Here is a 16,737-nt window from a genome sequence, read left to right on the forward strand (position 1 = left end):
CCGCAACATCCTATTGTGCTCAACTTTTATGGATTAAGTAGCAATTGGAGGATTTTGTGGTACTCACTGAGAGTGTGCCCCTTCTATGTGATAACACCAGTGCACTCAACATGGCCAAGAATCAAGTTCAGCACAAAAGGACCAAGCATTTTGATGTGAGTCATCACTTTCTGAGGGACAATGTGGAGAAAGGATTGATATGCATGCAGTTCTGTAGCACAGAAGATCAAATTGCAGACATTTTCACCAAGGAATTAAGTAGGGAATATTTTGAAAGAAATAGAGTGAAGTTGGGGCTTTTAAAGCCCAATTGAGAACCTGATTCCTCATTGGTTGGCTATGAAAATCACCTTCAAGAAAAACTGCTAAAAGTGTTTTTTGGCCATGTCTAACTCACTTCAGTACCATTGCAGGTAAACATGCATGATGATTATAGAAGCTATAGATGCAGTTCATAGATGATAAATGAGGATTAATATTTTCAAATAATAGGTCAAGAACCTGGTTCTTATATACAGTCTTTAATACATGTCTTAAAAAGGTACAAAACACAACTGCCATGTCATTCAACTTTTCAGATCCTGTTGTCACGTCTCTTCACTTCAAATCATTCCATCTCCCTCTGAAATGTTGCACTTCTCTACACCCAACCATCGTTTCAGAACCGGTGCCTATCCTTCTCTCTTCATAATTATCCTCTCCTTATAAAAACCTTTTTTTTGTTCTCCACAAACCATAAGTCCTCTATTAGAACTTCCCAAAGCCTTTTCACACCATTTGTTTTCAATGGCTGGACAAACTCTGACCTCCCTGCCTCAGTCGTACATGCTACTGATAAACCTATGGAGACTTCCATCCCTACTGAGCCTTCTTTACCCATTCTTACCCTTCCTGCTAAAATCACACCTCACCCAGATTCTCTATATCTCTATATGTCAGAAACCCCTAAAGTTGTTGATCCGTTCTCTCCATCTTCTGTGGATCCCACTAGTCAAAGACCAAGTGGTGAACAAGGTCAAAACCCTGAGGTCACAGAGGGTTCCGCCATTGTTGCTACCGATTCTGTGGTGGAAGTAATGCCAATTAAGGAAGAGAAGGTTGTAACCGTCTTTCTGGTGTCTGTTGATGGTGTATTGCATGAGATCATCTCTTAGAAAAATGAGGCACTAGGTGTGAGGGACGAAATGACCATTGTAACTACTGAAGGCACTGTACTAGCAGAAGCTACTGGTCCCTCACATGAGGAACCCGATCCCTCTCTGAAGGACCCAGGTTAGGGTTCTCATGACCAGGACAGTTCTGCTCCTGCATTCGATATTGTGCCTTTGGACATACAGGTACCTAAGATGAGGTCCAGTGATGAGGAGGACCTAGATAACGTGGCTTATGATGCGTTCATAGTTAAGCGAAGGATTGTATCCACTACTGAGTCATCCACCAAACGACCTACTACTAGGTTGCAAGCTAAGGAGGCCTACGAATGCCTTTCAAAAGAGAAGAACAAGTAGTAAAAATCAAAGGAGGAAGCTGGTGAAAGATGGGAATTCCTGTGGTAGAGGTGAAAGAGGAAACCCCAGATGAACATGGTTCACTGGTTAGACGGTCTCAGAAAAAGAAGCAGCATGCTTCAATAGAGAAGGGGTCAACCTCTAGTTCCAAGTTGAAGGAGGTGGTGAGAGAGTTCTCGATGTCTGATGAGGATGTGTTCGTCAAATCCAAGGGAAAAGGGAAATTAAGTGGTGAGAAGTCCGGCAAACGCAAGTCTGAAATTGTTCAGGAACCTGGTTCTGTGAAGAGAATGAGAAGTGAATTCAGCCTTGGCTCAGAATGCCTGAGGCACCAAAAAGTTCTGCTGGGTCATACTTTTGACCCAGCAATCTCTAAGATGGCTGGTATGCAACAAATTCTTCAAATGGTTGAATTTCAATGATGGGCGCATCTATTCCAAATAGATGCACCTAAGGTATATCTAGTTGTACTATACCAACCATCTATTTCGTATTTCGTATTTCGTATCCTGTATTTCATATTTCGTATCTCTTATATATTGTTGTTATTTTTATTACGCATTTTTATGGTACTAATATATCATCTCCTATTGCTTCTTTGAGCCGAGGGTCTCCTGGAAACAGTCTCTCTACCCTTCGGGATAGGGGTAAGGTCTGCGTACATATTACCCTCCCCAGACCCCACTTGTGGGATTATACTGGGTCGTTGTTGTTGTTGTTGTTGTTGCACCTAAGGTATATGAGGATGAGGTACAAAGCTTCTTTGCTAGCCTCTTTCCCATTGAAACATACCACATCTATGCCTTGGTGAATGGAGTGGACATCGTCTTCGATGTAAAGTTGCTTGGAGAGATTCTTAAAGTTCCTATAGTTGGTGTGTCCAGTGTAAAGGATGTGTGTCAGTTTAACTTCAGAAATGTCATGGTAAAAGACAATGCAAACCAAAAGGGGACCAGATCCATAAGAAAGATCTACTTCCCGTCTATCGGCTACTGTTTGAATTGGTCAACAAAGTTCTATTACCTCGAGCTGAGAGGAGGTCAGTGACTTCTAAGTCTGACATTTTCTTGATGGAGCAACTGGATAGCTTTACTCATGTGAGTCTGCATGCTATTATGATTGAACACATGCAAAAGGTTGCCACCTTCAAAGATGGTAATCATGGCCTTCCCTACGGGTTCTTGCTTACGCGAGTGTTTAAATTCTTTGAAGTGCCACTGGGACAGGCAAGGTGGGGACTAAGAAGAAGACTTTCTCACAGACAATTTTGGAAGAATGCGAGTGCTTAGAAAAGAATGGGAGGGTAGGAAGTACATCAACCATCTCACAGCTTATTAATGCTCAGAACAATGCAGCTGTGGAAATTCATCGGTTGAAGGCCAAGAATGCTATCCTGGAAGGTCATCAAGCCCAAGGGGTTCCGGCGTCAAATGATGAAGTAGCTTGGTTGACAAAGGACAACGCTGATCTCAAGGCGCAAGTAGAGAACCTAAAAGCAGAACTGCTCAATGAGCAAAAGTCGGCCAATGCCCGAATAGACCTTATTCTCCAAACACTTGCTGCAACTTCCAAGCCTTTTACTCCTAGTGCCCCCTAAGTACCCTTTCAGTGGTCAGTTTTATGAAAATATTTTTTTTAAGTTTTTCTCGTTTGGCAGATGTTTTTTTTTTATGTGGTTGGGATGAAATAGTGCTGCTCCCGTCTTAACAGTCCAATGTTGCCTTTGCTTTTTAACCAAAGGTATATAAATTTTTTTCAATATCAAATCTATCCTCTTTTATTAACTCAATGCTTAAATTTCTATGTTTCTCTTCTCTATCATGTTGTGTGCACATATGTGGTATGAGTTAGCTCGGCTAGACTTCTTTATGGTGTTTATCTGTTTGTGCCTTTTCAATGATGCCAAAATGGGGAATAAAGTCAGGGGGAACTATTACTTAATCTGGTTCTAAAAAATGTGTAGTAGTTAAATATGAGAAATAAGAAAGGCATAAAGTCAGGGAAAACTAATTGTGACGTTACTTAATCTGGTTCTCAATGCTCTAAATCCACTTTATCAATGTTAAGTTTGTCATCATCAAAAAGGGGGAAATTGATAGGTTTTAAATGTCCTTGCCTTATGTTTTGATGATCTAACAAACTTACTATTAAGAACCAGATAGGGAACCTGACCTACTTGGACTATACTGCAAGTTTCACGGATTCCAGCTAAATGTGAACTGCTACAGCTTCAGGAGCTAGGAAACCAAACAAGGCCCTGATACCCTTGTGGTTCCCTCATAGCAGTACAAAGTCAATTGGACACAGCTGGAAATGAAGTGACCGCCTGCACTTTTTTTGCCACACTACATTGTTTCTAGCGCCTACTCATTCCTTGACCAACTAAAGTGCTCATATATAATTATACATGTACCACGTTGGGATTCCCCCTCTTATATAAAGGGGACCCTTGTTATTTCTTGCACACATGACATTCAATACAAGAACAAGAACATTTTTTGCTCTTTAACTTAAACATATTCTATTGTCGCTCATTTGATTTTATTGCTTATATTTATTGTGTTTTATTGATTGTTCTTCATTTATTGCTCATCATTGATCATAAAGAGCCACCATCAAGGCCCTCAGAACTGTTAGTTCTTCATCGACCATCCTCAATCAGGCGCTTTAGCTCGACCTCCAGGCCTAGCATAGGCCAGCTCGAGACCCTGATTTACGGCTATTTGGTTTGCATAACATACTGCCCTTGAGCTCTTATCGCATCCCCCTAACTCACACTTAGCATCTATCGCCTAACAGCTAGCATTAAAATAAATCACGTATTTTTAGAATCATAAAATCAAATTTAATTGTAATTACCATTTTCAGGGTAAACAATTGGTGTAAATATGCGATGCGAGTAAAGCTTTACCATTTGTTGGAGGGATGGATTTTGTAACCAATGGATGAAGTGCATTAAGTTTCCTAATCCATTTTTAGCACTTCTCCTTGTGGCAAATTAAATGCCCTTTTTTTCTCTGAAAAAGAATCTCCTTCATGAACAGCATGAAAGTAAAGGGAAAAACAGTATACACGATAAAGTAAATCGACTAATTAATTGATAAGGAAAAAAAAACATCGTTAACTCCACACCCTTATGTTTTAGGTAAATTATACAATCTGGTTAAGCTGTCAGCCCAAAACTTTATACACGTGTTTTGGAGTAAAACAAAACATCTTCCTTTTCTTCATCTAATTAGACATTAGAGAAGAAAGTTGATCCCTACACTCTCCCCAAAAGAGAAAAAAAACAAGTTCCAAAAGAAGGAAAAATTAAAACTACTCTTTGTTGGTGACAAAGATAATTAACAAACATTAGCGAATAGCGATAAAGGTGAGTAAGGGAAGTGAAGAAAAGTGGATGGAGTAACAATAGTTTAACAATATTACCATGATAAAAAAAAATGAAATAATTTAAAAAGAGGAAATTGATTGGCAGTTAATTTAAGCAGCAATTGTTCTACCATAATGTAGAACCATGACATGATTAGAAGGTGTTGTGTTGTCAGCAGCATTAGTTGTACTCCATATATGATCTCTTACATGTTGCAATGTCAAGAAAGGCTGTAGCTGTTGGCCTCTACATGTTATCTCTATCTGAAATTACGTACAGAGTCATTCCCATTCCATGCAAAAGCCATCACCACCACCAAATTTTTACATGCACCAAACACCACCAACTCAACTCTATTAGTGAAATTAAACAACTTTAAATACAAGTGTAAACAAAACATGAAAATCAATTACAGAGCATAAGATACATAAATTGGTTAATTATTTTAAAAAGGGCAGCCCGGTACACTAAGCTCCCGCTATGCGCGGGGTTCGGGGAAAGACCAGACAACAAGGATCTATCTTACGCAGCCTTACCCTGCATTTCTACAAGAGGCTATTTCCACGGCTCGAACCGGTGACCTCCTGGTCACATGACATCAATTTTACCAGTTATACCAAAGTGGTTAATTATTTACTATAATCTAAATCAAGCAATAGTAATTATAATTCACGATTAAGTATAAACTGTGTTACATTGATAGCAGACAAAACATGTATATCAATTAAAGAGCATATAACAACTAACATATTCAGTATGCTCCTACAAGTGGGGTCTGGGGAAGGTCGGCGTATGCAAAGCTTACTCCTATCTTTGTGGGGTAGAGAGACTGTTTCCGATAGACCCTCGACTTAAGAATAATAAATTACAAAGCATAAAATACATAAATTGATTATTATTTGCTATAGTTTAATCAAGCAATAGTAATTATGATTCACGATTAAGTATAAATTAGGTAACATGGATTGAACTACGCGTATATGTGTCTGTTATGAGTGTTTGCAGTTCAGTATGGATATAGTTGGGGACATTTTAACCTTTTTGCTAAAGTTCAGGGAATTTTAAGAAATCCTCATGAAATACTCACACCTATGATACACTCGTTAAATGTGGGATTTTAAAGCAAATGAAAGATCAATATAAGCAAAATATAAAAATAATCAAGATTGTGCTTGGCTGAAGTGTTAAAATGGCTTGGGATGAATATACAGAACATGGAAGTGACGGGGATATGGAGAAGGATGACTAGAATTGCAAAAGGGAAAATTGGAAGATCATTTACGAAGGCAGTTCTAGCAGCAGTCATATACCATATATGGAAAGCCAGGAATAAAGCTATATGGAGGAAAAGAGTATCTCGACCACAAGTAGTGTTAGAACATATTCAACATGCATGCAAATACAAATGCTTGGAGATAATACAGAAGGAGAAGAGCAAGGGAAATATGAGTTGGTTTGAAAAGTTATATAGATAGGAACAAAAATATTTTGTATAGGAAAATGATAGATTGAAATATAGTGAAGGTATGGAATATTAGAAGGATAGGAGAAGTGAAATTGTATATGTGTGTTTTTGGGATGATTAAATAAAGATTTTATTTTCTACCAAAAAAAAATCTTTATTAATAAAGAAGGATTTTTATATATATATATATGTATATATAATGAAGATTAAGCAAACACTTCTTTCTTTGCTTCAACATGAACATTGCACATTAGATGTACACTTGGTGATTTAAAATATACATGTAGACATACAAAAGCATAAAATAGACGAGGAAGATGTAATCTATGTTGCTTTGTTAAAAGTAAGATTGGTGGCATGATTGTCAGTTTGTCACAAACCTACTGCTTTTTTGACCATTTAACTTCTATACAGTAATATTGCAATTTCTTTATACAATCATATAATCTAACAGGTAACGGAATGTAACTTCCCATAAAAAGTGAAACTAATAACTTGAAAAATATATCAATAACATGTTAAATTAAATTGATAATGAAATCTTTTCTACACTAATGATATATACTAGTGAAATCAACATGCAATTTATAAATACAGGAAAAAATAAAAGCAAGTGAGAAAAGAGAGGTCAGCCATGAAAACCGACCAAATGGGTCGGAGCTGGGGCGGCCCACCCACTCCCATGGTTGAAAACTACCCCAACTTTAATCATGTTACATGCCCATTTAGACTTTGCTCTTTATCCAGAATGATTATACCTTAGACTTTTTCAAATGAATATTACTCCCTGATTATGATGCAAAGATTTCCCATATTTTATTAATTCAGTGAATATTTATTTATCTTGACATTAACAGATAAATAATTTACAGGAAAAAACAAAGACAAATTAAAGAAAAGGTGAAGGGTCCAAAAAGTACGGCGAGGAATCGGCGTTTATAATATTTTTCCATACTTAATACTCCAATTATCAAAATCATATACCTAACCATAAAAAAAAAAGGGAACTCTACATGACTTGTACATATCGGTTGCTTTATTATCCTATATTCATGCACGTCTCATTCACGTTGCTTTCTCTCTTCTCTTTTCTTCAAAAGAGAATAACCTTATTATAAACCAAAAAAGGGAAGAAAAAAAACATTAAAAATTAAAATGAAGGTCAATATTCCTTCATGATTCATGAGGTGACTCTCTCCTTTTAAAAAAAAAAATTAAGCATAAAACTTGGTTTCATTATTTTTTTCAAAAATATTCCCTATATTAAGCGGAACTAAATATTTATTGACTGGTACATTTATTCCTTGTCTAAATCTGTCGACAACTTATTTATATTAATCTCATCGTACTTTTGTCTCTTCTGAATCATTCGTAATGATTCTGCTGTAGACTAAATAGCTCATGCATTGCTTTCCTCCGACGTGTTCTTTCTTCTTAATTTAATTTATTTTCCTTATGGTTTTTTTTTTTTAAATGGACAAATGGTTGGTCGTGGATGAGATGATGGGATCTTTTTGATTATATCAAAGTGCAGCACTTAGAGGAAAAAGAGAGGAAGAAAAGAAACGTTTTATTGAATATTAATCCAAAAATAAGAGGGAGTTGGGTCCTACAATTCCGCCATGGGAGAGCTGAGTTGAAACAAGCGAAAGCATGACGAAACTCATAGGCATATATAGAGTCATAATATTGATAACAGGGCATGCAAATTTGGGTTATTGAAAAGGACATATGGAGGAAAAAGGATAGGGTCCACGTGTGTTTTTCGTGACCCTACGATACGATTTCATGCCTTGTTAACATCAAACTTCTTACCTACGGTTTGTTTAGATACAATATAATTAAATAATTAAAAACATATTTTATCTCTTAAATTTCAAGTGAAATGGTATTTGAAAATAGTGGACGTTTCGACATAAGAATTGTAGAATTCCAAAATAGGGTGAAAATTTTTTTCAAGTGAAAATAGTATTTGAAATTTAGAGTTGTGTTTGGACATGAATATAGTTTGGGTTATTTTTCAAGTTTTGTGAGTGATTTGAGTGAAATTTTTGAAAAACAGCTTTTTGGAGTTTTTCAAATTTTCAAAATGTATCTTCAAGTGAAAATTGAAAATTTTATGAGAAACGCTGATTTCAAAAAGAAGTGAAATTTTTTTGGGAAAAAGGGAAAATTTTCTTATGTCCAAATGGGCTCTTAGAATTGCATTTGGACATGAATAAAATTTTGGGTTATTTTTGAATTTTTTTGAGTGATTTGAGTGAAAATTTTGAAAAACAATTCTTTGGAGTTTTAACATTTTTTGAAAATTTTCAAAATTCATCTTCAAGTGTAAACTGAAAATTTTATGGGTAAATACTGATTTTGAAAAAAGCAAAAAAAGTGAAAAAATTCTTATGTCCAGACAGGCTCTTAATTACTTCCTATCATAGGCACACTTAATCTTTTCATGAGTCAAGTACTTAGAAATTATTCTTGATAATGGGTGATATTAAAACCGTCCAAACAAAGATAAATCGAACATGTTCACTTTCTCTTTCCCTACTTAAAAGTCAATGCACATTTGCGCTCAACAAAATCATTATTAAGCGCAAAGCAGACTGTAGAAAAGGGAAAGAAAAGCAACCTACCAATCTTGATTTTGACATTTGCTCTCTCTCATATATTTTTCATTGCTTAAGACTATTATCCTTAGTATCAAAATGCTCCCTACATTGTGGTTAATGATAATTATGAGACAAAAAATACACACATGATATATATAAAAGTACATACACACCCACAAAACATTAGAGCAATTAGTATGAGAAGAAGTAATCCTAAGCCAAAAAAGGTAGTGGTGTCTCATTCCAAATCATTCTTAAGATTCTTTAAGCTACTTTTTTCTCTTTAAGCTATTTGCATGTCTGTCTTTCTATGTGAAAAATTTAAACCCTACGTCTCTTACACGCTTAATTCTGAGTACAAAAAGAAGGGTATATGTGAGTTCCTGATATGGTTATATGCATCATGTCAATGGTCCTAACAGCTTAGATCTAATTCCAGAGGCGGACATATCTTATACAATGAGGGGTTTAGTTCGATAAAAAAAGCTATATATACATGTATATATCATTAAAAAATAGTAATATATTAGTAGTGACACCTTATATACAAAGTAAATTTTGGTTGAATGAAAATATATACCCGTTACCTTTAAATTTTGGATGCGCCTCTAATATAATCAATACAGGGTTAGGTTAGGTCAGGGGAGAAGAGAGAATTATGCAAAGGAAAGAAAGATAATATTACAACATGAACTATCATTGATATCTTATTCCCTACCACTTAAAACTTTAATCATTGGTCACTTAGTTGCCATGACGTGTGGATTTTTCGAAGTTTGAGTAACATAGACATGATAACCATGTCCATATGATACCAAAAAACTGAAGTCAACTTGGGTAGGACATTAAAAGAAGGGCCAAATAACATTAAGACGGCAAGGATGTAGCCGTTCGTGAATACTAAGAAGCAACATTTTTTAAAATAAATAAAAGCTACATTCTACGAAGGAGGTCACAATTACATAATAGGAATGCTTACGAATAAATATATATGCAGCGAGTAACACATAGAAGTAGAATTGGTTCTTTCTTATTTACTTGGTTAATAGTTTACGTAAAGAAATATTTTCGTTGAGTTTAGATAGAGATTGTTTTTGAAGCATCTATTTAGGTACTCTCTTCAGGATATTTTATTATGTAGTGCAAGGAAAGAACAAGGGTTGACCTCGTGGATACATATAATAAGTCCTAATTAATAAGTAGTATGGAATGTTTAGGAAAAAGAATGTTATGTGTCATACATCCTAACAACCTAACATTAATGTATACAAGGTCTTATTTTTTAGTATGCGCTTTAGATAAAACCCTAATACCAGTTATTTCAGGTAGGTGGAGGAAAAATTCATTTTTATTCCGTAGAAGTAACTTGGAAAAGAGAATGAAAGGTTAGCTAATTATTTATTAAACGTTAGATGTATGTATATCTAGATTCTCAAGCACAGCTGGTTGTTTCCAGATAATATTGGAGTATCATTTAGTAATTAATATAGAATGAATCTTAACGATACTCCTAATTGAAGAAGAACAACAACTACATGAGTGACGGCTTCTTTTGTCTACATGCATGCAAATCACTAAGGTCAAAGGAGGAGAAAGAGAAAAAGTTATAACATCTTCATTCATCAGACATCTTGGCATTCTTATAAGTAATTAAAAAACAGTTAGCCTTGAGGGCAAGTAACAAATTTTCATATAACAAATTGATTTCCTATTTAGATTACTAATCTTTTGTCTTTAGATTATCAAGAGAAGTTGGCGAGATGTTGAGACAATAAGCGGTAAATATAGCTTCCTATTTATTTTCATCAGAAAATAGACACAAACATCATATGCATCTACAACACCATATATATAACAAAATTAAAAATCATTAATTTCCCATTGATGTACTAAAATGACAAATATAGCCATCTTCTATTCTATTCTTCTAATGCATTTAAGTCATTAATTAAATGCAATTCTTTTGAAAGGGGAAGTGAAAAGAAAGAGTCATTAACGAAGTGTAGCTAAAAACCCAACACTCGACAAGAACCAAGAGTAGAAAATTATCCGTTGTTCTAACTAAGGTAAATGCAAAAACGGATATTGAAATTATTGAGAGTGATAAATGATATAATTTGGAAACATTTCGAAATGCTAGCGTGCACTATATCACGTATGCATCTACCTATAATTTAACTATTATCCTACAACTTAAGCTTGACCTTCTCCTCCGATCTCTGAACTTGAAAAAAACCTAATCTTTTCAGGATAAACATATTTGGTAAGCAAAAAAGAGAACAATTTAAAAAAAGTAAATTATTTCTGATCAGTATGATCAGGGAAAGAGTAGAAGAAAATTTGTTAGTCTAAAGGAGTAAGAACACATAGACAAGTACTGCATTATATTTCTTTTGAAGGAACAAAAAGTTCCCATTAGCATATTGTTTACCTGTAAATGCTAAGTATTTCTTTTCTAATTAGAACTTTACTGCTTTCTTCACCAAGGAGAAGAAAAGGAAAAGGTGACCGATCACTATGCGAATTCTTGACACTGATCTTGAAAACTCTACGCGATCGACTTGTTTGGTCTAATGAGGAAAAGGAACAGAAGAGGGAAAAAGAAGGTTTCATCTAAATAGATATCTAATGTGTTAAGCTTCCATATTCCCTTTGAGCACCTCATCAAAATGGAAAAAGAACATATAGGTTGGAGCCATGGATGAAAAGGAAAGGTGGCGAGTCATGGGATGTCATGAGTAAAAAGAACTATTCCCCAAAAGAAACAGTAGCCATGATTCACATAAGATAAAAAAAGAAAAAGAAAAAAAAAAGAGTTTAAGTTATATACATCGTCAAATAATATTCATTGTTCTTTCTCGTTAATGATGCTTTTTTCTTTGATATATACTCCCTCCGTTTCAATTTATGTGAACCCATTTGACTGGGCACGGAATTTAAGAAAAGAGAGAAGACTTTTGAACTTGTAGTGTAAAATGAAGCACAAATATTTTGTGTGGCTATAAATCATTGCATAAAGGTAAATTGTTTTCAAATAGGGAAAGAGGTCATTCTTTTTGGCACGGACTATAAAGGAAATAGATTCACATAAATTGTAACGGAGGGCGTAAAAGATTATTTCTAACTCTCTTTTCTCTATAATTAAACAAGTCGTTATGAGCTTCACAATAGACACACTTAATTTAACGATATGCCGCCCTACTTGTTTCTATCCGAAGTATTGCTATTAACCTTAACGGCTTCATTGCTAACATTATACCAGGCGAATGCAGGATCTAGAATTAGCTAGTAAATAATGATTGTGATCTTATATATGTATATATTTTAAATATATTATTATATGTATACATAGTTTAAACGGAAAATGATAGATTTAGTTGGATCCACAGAACTCGTTCTCGATCTAGTTATGAGTTTGTATATCTCAAAGCTATTAGAGGAAAATGGCAGATGTCATTCCAGAAAGATTGGAATATTATTTTCTCGGAAGTAAGAACGAAGCGAACCGTGAAAGTTATCAAAAGAAATGTGTTAAGGCTCATTCCTATTGTTATGTTATTTGAGTGATTTTGGGGCTGATGAGGTAGTATGTTGTTTTCTCCTGCGTTTCTTACTTTAGCCATACTCTAAAATCATTCAGCAATAGAATAATAAGCATGAAACTAACGATCCCTATATAATTTTTAGATGTCCATTTCCTTAAAGAGAAAAGACAATAGTTTTTCGGTGAACGTGCGAGATGGAACTAGTAAAGATCGACCTTAAGCTAATAATACAAAAAGAGAAGAATTAATGTAGATGGCTACCTAGAAATGTACTTCCCACCTAATTATGAAGTTCTCTTAATCCATAAATATTACCCAAAATAAACCATTAATTAGTTCTGCTGTTTCTTTCATATTTTTTTATGCCCACCAACCGTTGTAACATGTTATGGATTTACTGGTCCAAACATTTTGGTCTTAGTTCTACCTTGGAGTCCTACAGTTAACGGTTTTTCAGGCAAATATGAAGCATTTATACTAACACCAAATATAAGGAAAATAAATAAAGGAACAGCTGTAGAGCAAAAATGGTGGTTTACATACCTCTGATTCGTTTTCCAATTGGAGCTTATTGACCAAATACTTCAACACCAATCGTATCGTCATCCTCCCATCTCTTGAACAATTAGGAACCAACCAGATTTTAAAAAAATAAAAATAAGTTGAGTCAAAATGAAAGAAATATGAAGTCCAAAAATTAAAAAGGAAAACTTCAAAGTAGATGGATTATATTTCTTACTTGATTCTAAGGTAGCTCTTGGATATCTGTGGCAGAAAGGGTTCTTTTGCTCTGCATCATAAAGCAAAGTAGACAAATTAGTCATGCATACTTTGAAGTAAAATAGAATTTAGAGAGTAAATCAGCAAGAAGAAAGACAAGGAAAAAATGAAAAAAAAAACAGCAACAATTTTGTTTTTGTTGTAAACTTACTGGTTTAAGGATGCTTGTAGGGAAAACCATAACCCAGAAAGTGGTCTTTTTGGAGGATGAATGACCCTGAAATCTATATTAGTACTTGGTCCAGGAACTCCTATTCCGGCATGAAGTACTGGAAATGGCCGAGGGCTAAAATATGATCCTGCTGCTGAAACTAGAGGCATAAAATTAGGATCGATATTCTGTTGGATTTGCATAGGTCTAAAACCCCAGTTAATCTCTTGAGGAAACATTGTAGAAGAAGTGGGATTTTGCAAAAACAATGACGATGTACTAGTAGTCATAACAAGCTGCTGTTTTGGAGGTGGAGGTGCTCTAAATTCAGGAATATTATTATGATGTTGAAATATGGATTTTCCTTGTAATTCAGAACGCAACAGATCAAGCTCCACTGGTCCTCTAATTTGTGGCTTGTTGGTGGCTGTGCCAATACTCAGCTGAAGCCACCCTTCATCTTCTTCCTTGTCTTTAGCTTTTTCTTGAATATTGTTAATATCGTTGTTATCTTTGGAAGTAGAACCGGTTTCGTTAATACTGCCGGTTCTTGATTCATCTTCAGCCATTGGTTCAATCAGTGCTAGATCAGATCCTAATAAACAATCTCCTGCACGTTGGCTATAATATTCATATCCTTCTTCTGCTAATTGGCTCATACGACTAAAACTCTCGTAATAACCATAAACACTGCTCTGATGATTCTGTTTAGAAAGGTTTTGAGAAGGATTAATCATGGTCATATTGAAATCCCCCCAAAGTAATAATTACCAAAACCCACAAAGGAGAAGAAGCTGTTGTTGAAAATCTCTTTAATGTAAGCCATGGATAAATGAGATATTCTTGTTCAACTCTACAAATTGGAAAAAGGAAGAGAGATCTGCTTTAGAGGTTCTGGGTAGAAAAACCATGCTTTCTTGGTATTATTATGGAGATAGAGATACCCATTGACTAGCAGAGGATAAACTGTGTCTAAAGTTGTTTCTTTTATAATATATGTGCTGTTTTTATCCTCGACAAAACATCAACGGAAAAGGAGGAGAATAATACCTGCAAATCTCACTTTCCATTAATTCTCTTTGTTTGGAAGCTTGTAAGGGATGAAATAGTTTTTTTTTCGCAGAGGTAAAAATAGATGGTGGTCAGTCACTTGAAGACATTATTTTATATTCTTCTTGCACATCTCTCTCTCTCTATAAAATAACATATACTCTCTCCGTCCAATTTATATAATGGTATTTCTTTTGTAATCTATAACAAAAAATAGTATATTTTTATATTTAAAAATAATTTAATTTTAAATATTTTATTTTATTTTTAATGAGATAAAATAATTAATTTATGAGCACATAAATATTTACGGCTTAATTATTTAGACCTTAAATTTTAAAAAAAATTAAACTTTGTATCTAGTCAAATTCTATCACATGAATTGAGACAAAAGAAGTGTTACTAACTACGATAAGTACTCCCTTCGTTCATTTTACTTGTCCAAATGGACTTGTCACGCCCCTTAAGAAATGATAAATAAAGTATACATTTTAAATAACACTCATAACAATAATATCATTTTAAGAAGTCTTAGGAAATGATTTAGGGAAAGATTAGTTAAGGGTAAAAGAGATTTCTTTTTTTTTATTTTTTCTTGATTTGCTAAAATTGACAAGTAAAAATAAAAATATATTTTTAGTATAACGGACAAGTAAAAATAAACGGAGGAAAAATATACTAACAAATCAAAAATGTTTACACTATCCATGCTCTTAGTGTAATTTAATTTATTGTAGCAAATTACTACTTTATTTTTCATGCAATTAGTTTCACTTATTACACGAGTTGTCACCATGTTACTTGTAAACAGTATTCATATTTTAGGTAATTTGATATAGTAAAACTTCGTCTGTACAATCATATGAGCCTATTCGGATTAGCTGATTGTAAATAGCTGATAAGTTTGAAGTGCTGGAAAGTATTTTTAATTGTTGAAATTGATTTTTAAAATAAATATTTACGTGTTTGGATAGAAGTGCTAAAATTAATAATAAGCAGTTGATGTGTTTGATTAAAAAAAAAGGTGATAAGCTATTCTTTTGTTAAAATGATTAAAATACCCTTGAATTTTTTTAAAAGATTATAAATTAAAAAATTTCTATATGAAGAAAAGAATTAACAACGAATATGGAATGGAGAGAAAGTCAAAAAAATTATTTTGCAAAAAGTATTTTGTGAATTAGAAAATATTATTAAGGATAAACTAGTAAAAGTATTGGTCAAACTAAAAGTGCTTATAAGTTGAAAAACCATAAGTTGGGGGTGACAAATTTATGACTTATGACTAATTTTACCTTACAAGCATTTTAATGTTTATCAAACACATAAATAAGCCAAAAGATATTTATAAGCCAGGTTAAGGTCAGGCAAACACCCACTACTATATCATCTTTTATATATGTCTTTAATCTTTTTGAAGGTCTATACCAATATTGATCTTTTGACTTAATTAATGAAAGAAATACATGTTCCACCTTTATAAAAGTGCAGCAGCCCCCCCCCCCACCCCCGGGTGGAGAGAAGGGGAGGGGGTGGAGAGAGAGAATGTCAGCCCCAAATTATCACAAAAGTTATCTCTTTCTCCAGATATCACATAAAGGTCCTTTTTAGCTTTTAATCCATGTCTTTTGGGCATCTAAACCTTGCTTGGAATTCGCAATTCTTTTTTGCACTCAATTCATGTTTGATTAGAAATATAATCTTACTAATTAATTTTCCATTCCGTGTAAGCAGATTACAGATCAATGAAGCTTTTTAGACAAAACGGTAACTTCATTTTCATTAAAGATTTTCTAGTACAAGTATTTGTTCATTCAAATAAGCTTATATATGCCGGTAATCTAGTGTAGGAGTTTGAAAAAACATAAAATGCACACAAAAAAGTAATTGCTAATTTTTTCTTTTTCTTTTTGCTGCCTTTTTTTAAAAAATTATCTATTTTTTCTCACGGTACGTGCTTCGTAGGAAGATCAAAGACTTTAGCTGGAGAAAGATACTCATAAGCGGGTGACAAACGGGCAGGTCGGGTCGGATATAGTTCGAGTCAAAACAGGTAATAAAAAACGGATAAAGTATCCGATCGGATTCATATTTAATACGGATAAAAAACGGGTTAATCGGCGGATAATATGAGCAACCACCATATTATTTATGACTTCTTGCATATGATCACTTTTGGGAGAATTCCTAGTCTCCCTAACTTGAGGAACCTCCAATTTGAGGCTTTACAAATGTAAAAGTTAGACTCACTGGTTATCC

General features: G+C 34.2%; 1 protein-coding gene across 1 annotated transcript; it reads right to left on the minus strand.

Annotated features, from left to right (window-relative positions):
* Positions 1–4,802: 4,802 nt before the first annotated feature.
* LOC104210933 (uncharacterized) lies at positions 4,803–14,596 on the minus strand. Its single transcript, XM_009759908.2, has 4 exons — positions 13,429–14,596; positions 13,237–13,287; positions 13,041–13,113; positions 4,803–5,144 (listed from the first exon to the last, which is right to left on the minus strand). Exons 1-4 carry the CDS (start codon positions 14,169–14,171, stop codon positions 4,992–4,994), a joined length of 1,020 nt encoding a protein of 339 aa, XP_009758210.1. The 5' UTR covers positions 14,172–14,596; the 3' UTR covers positions 4,803–4,991.
* Positions 14,597–16,737: the final 2,141 nt, after the last annotated feature.

Source organism: Nicotiana sylvestris, chromosome 11 (assembly GCF_000393655.2).
Source record: "Nicotiana sylvestris chromosome 11, ASM39365v2, whole genome shotgun sequence".
Taxonomy (NCBI): Eukaryota; Viridiplantae; Streptophyta; class Magnoliopsida; order Solanales; family Solanaceae; genus Nicotiana; species Nicotiana sylvestris.

Coding starts and splice junctions, on each gene's coding strand:
- LOC104210933 (XM_009759908.2), bottom strand. CDS start 14,171: ATGACCATGATTAATCCTTCTCAAAACCTTTCTAAACAGAATCATCAG. Junction 13,288..13,428: donor CTACAAGCATCCTTAAACCA/GTAAGTTTACAA, acceptor TTTATGATGCAG/AGCAAAAGAACCCTTTCTGC. Junction 5,145..13,040: donor AATTGGAAAACGAATCAGAG/GTATGTAAACCA, acceptor ACGTAATTTCAG/ATAGAGATAACATGTAGAGG.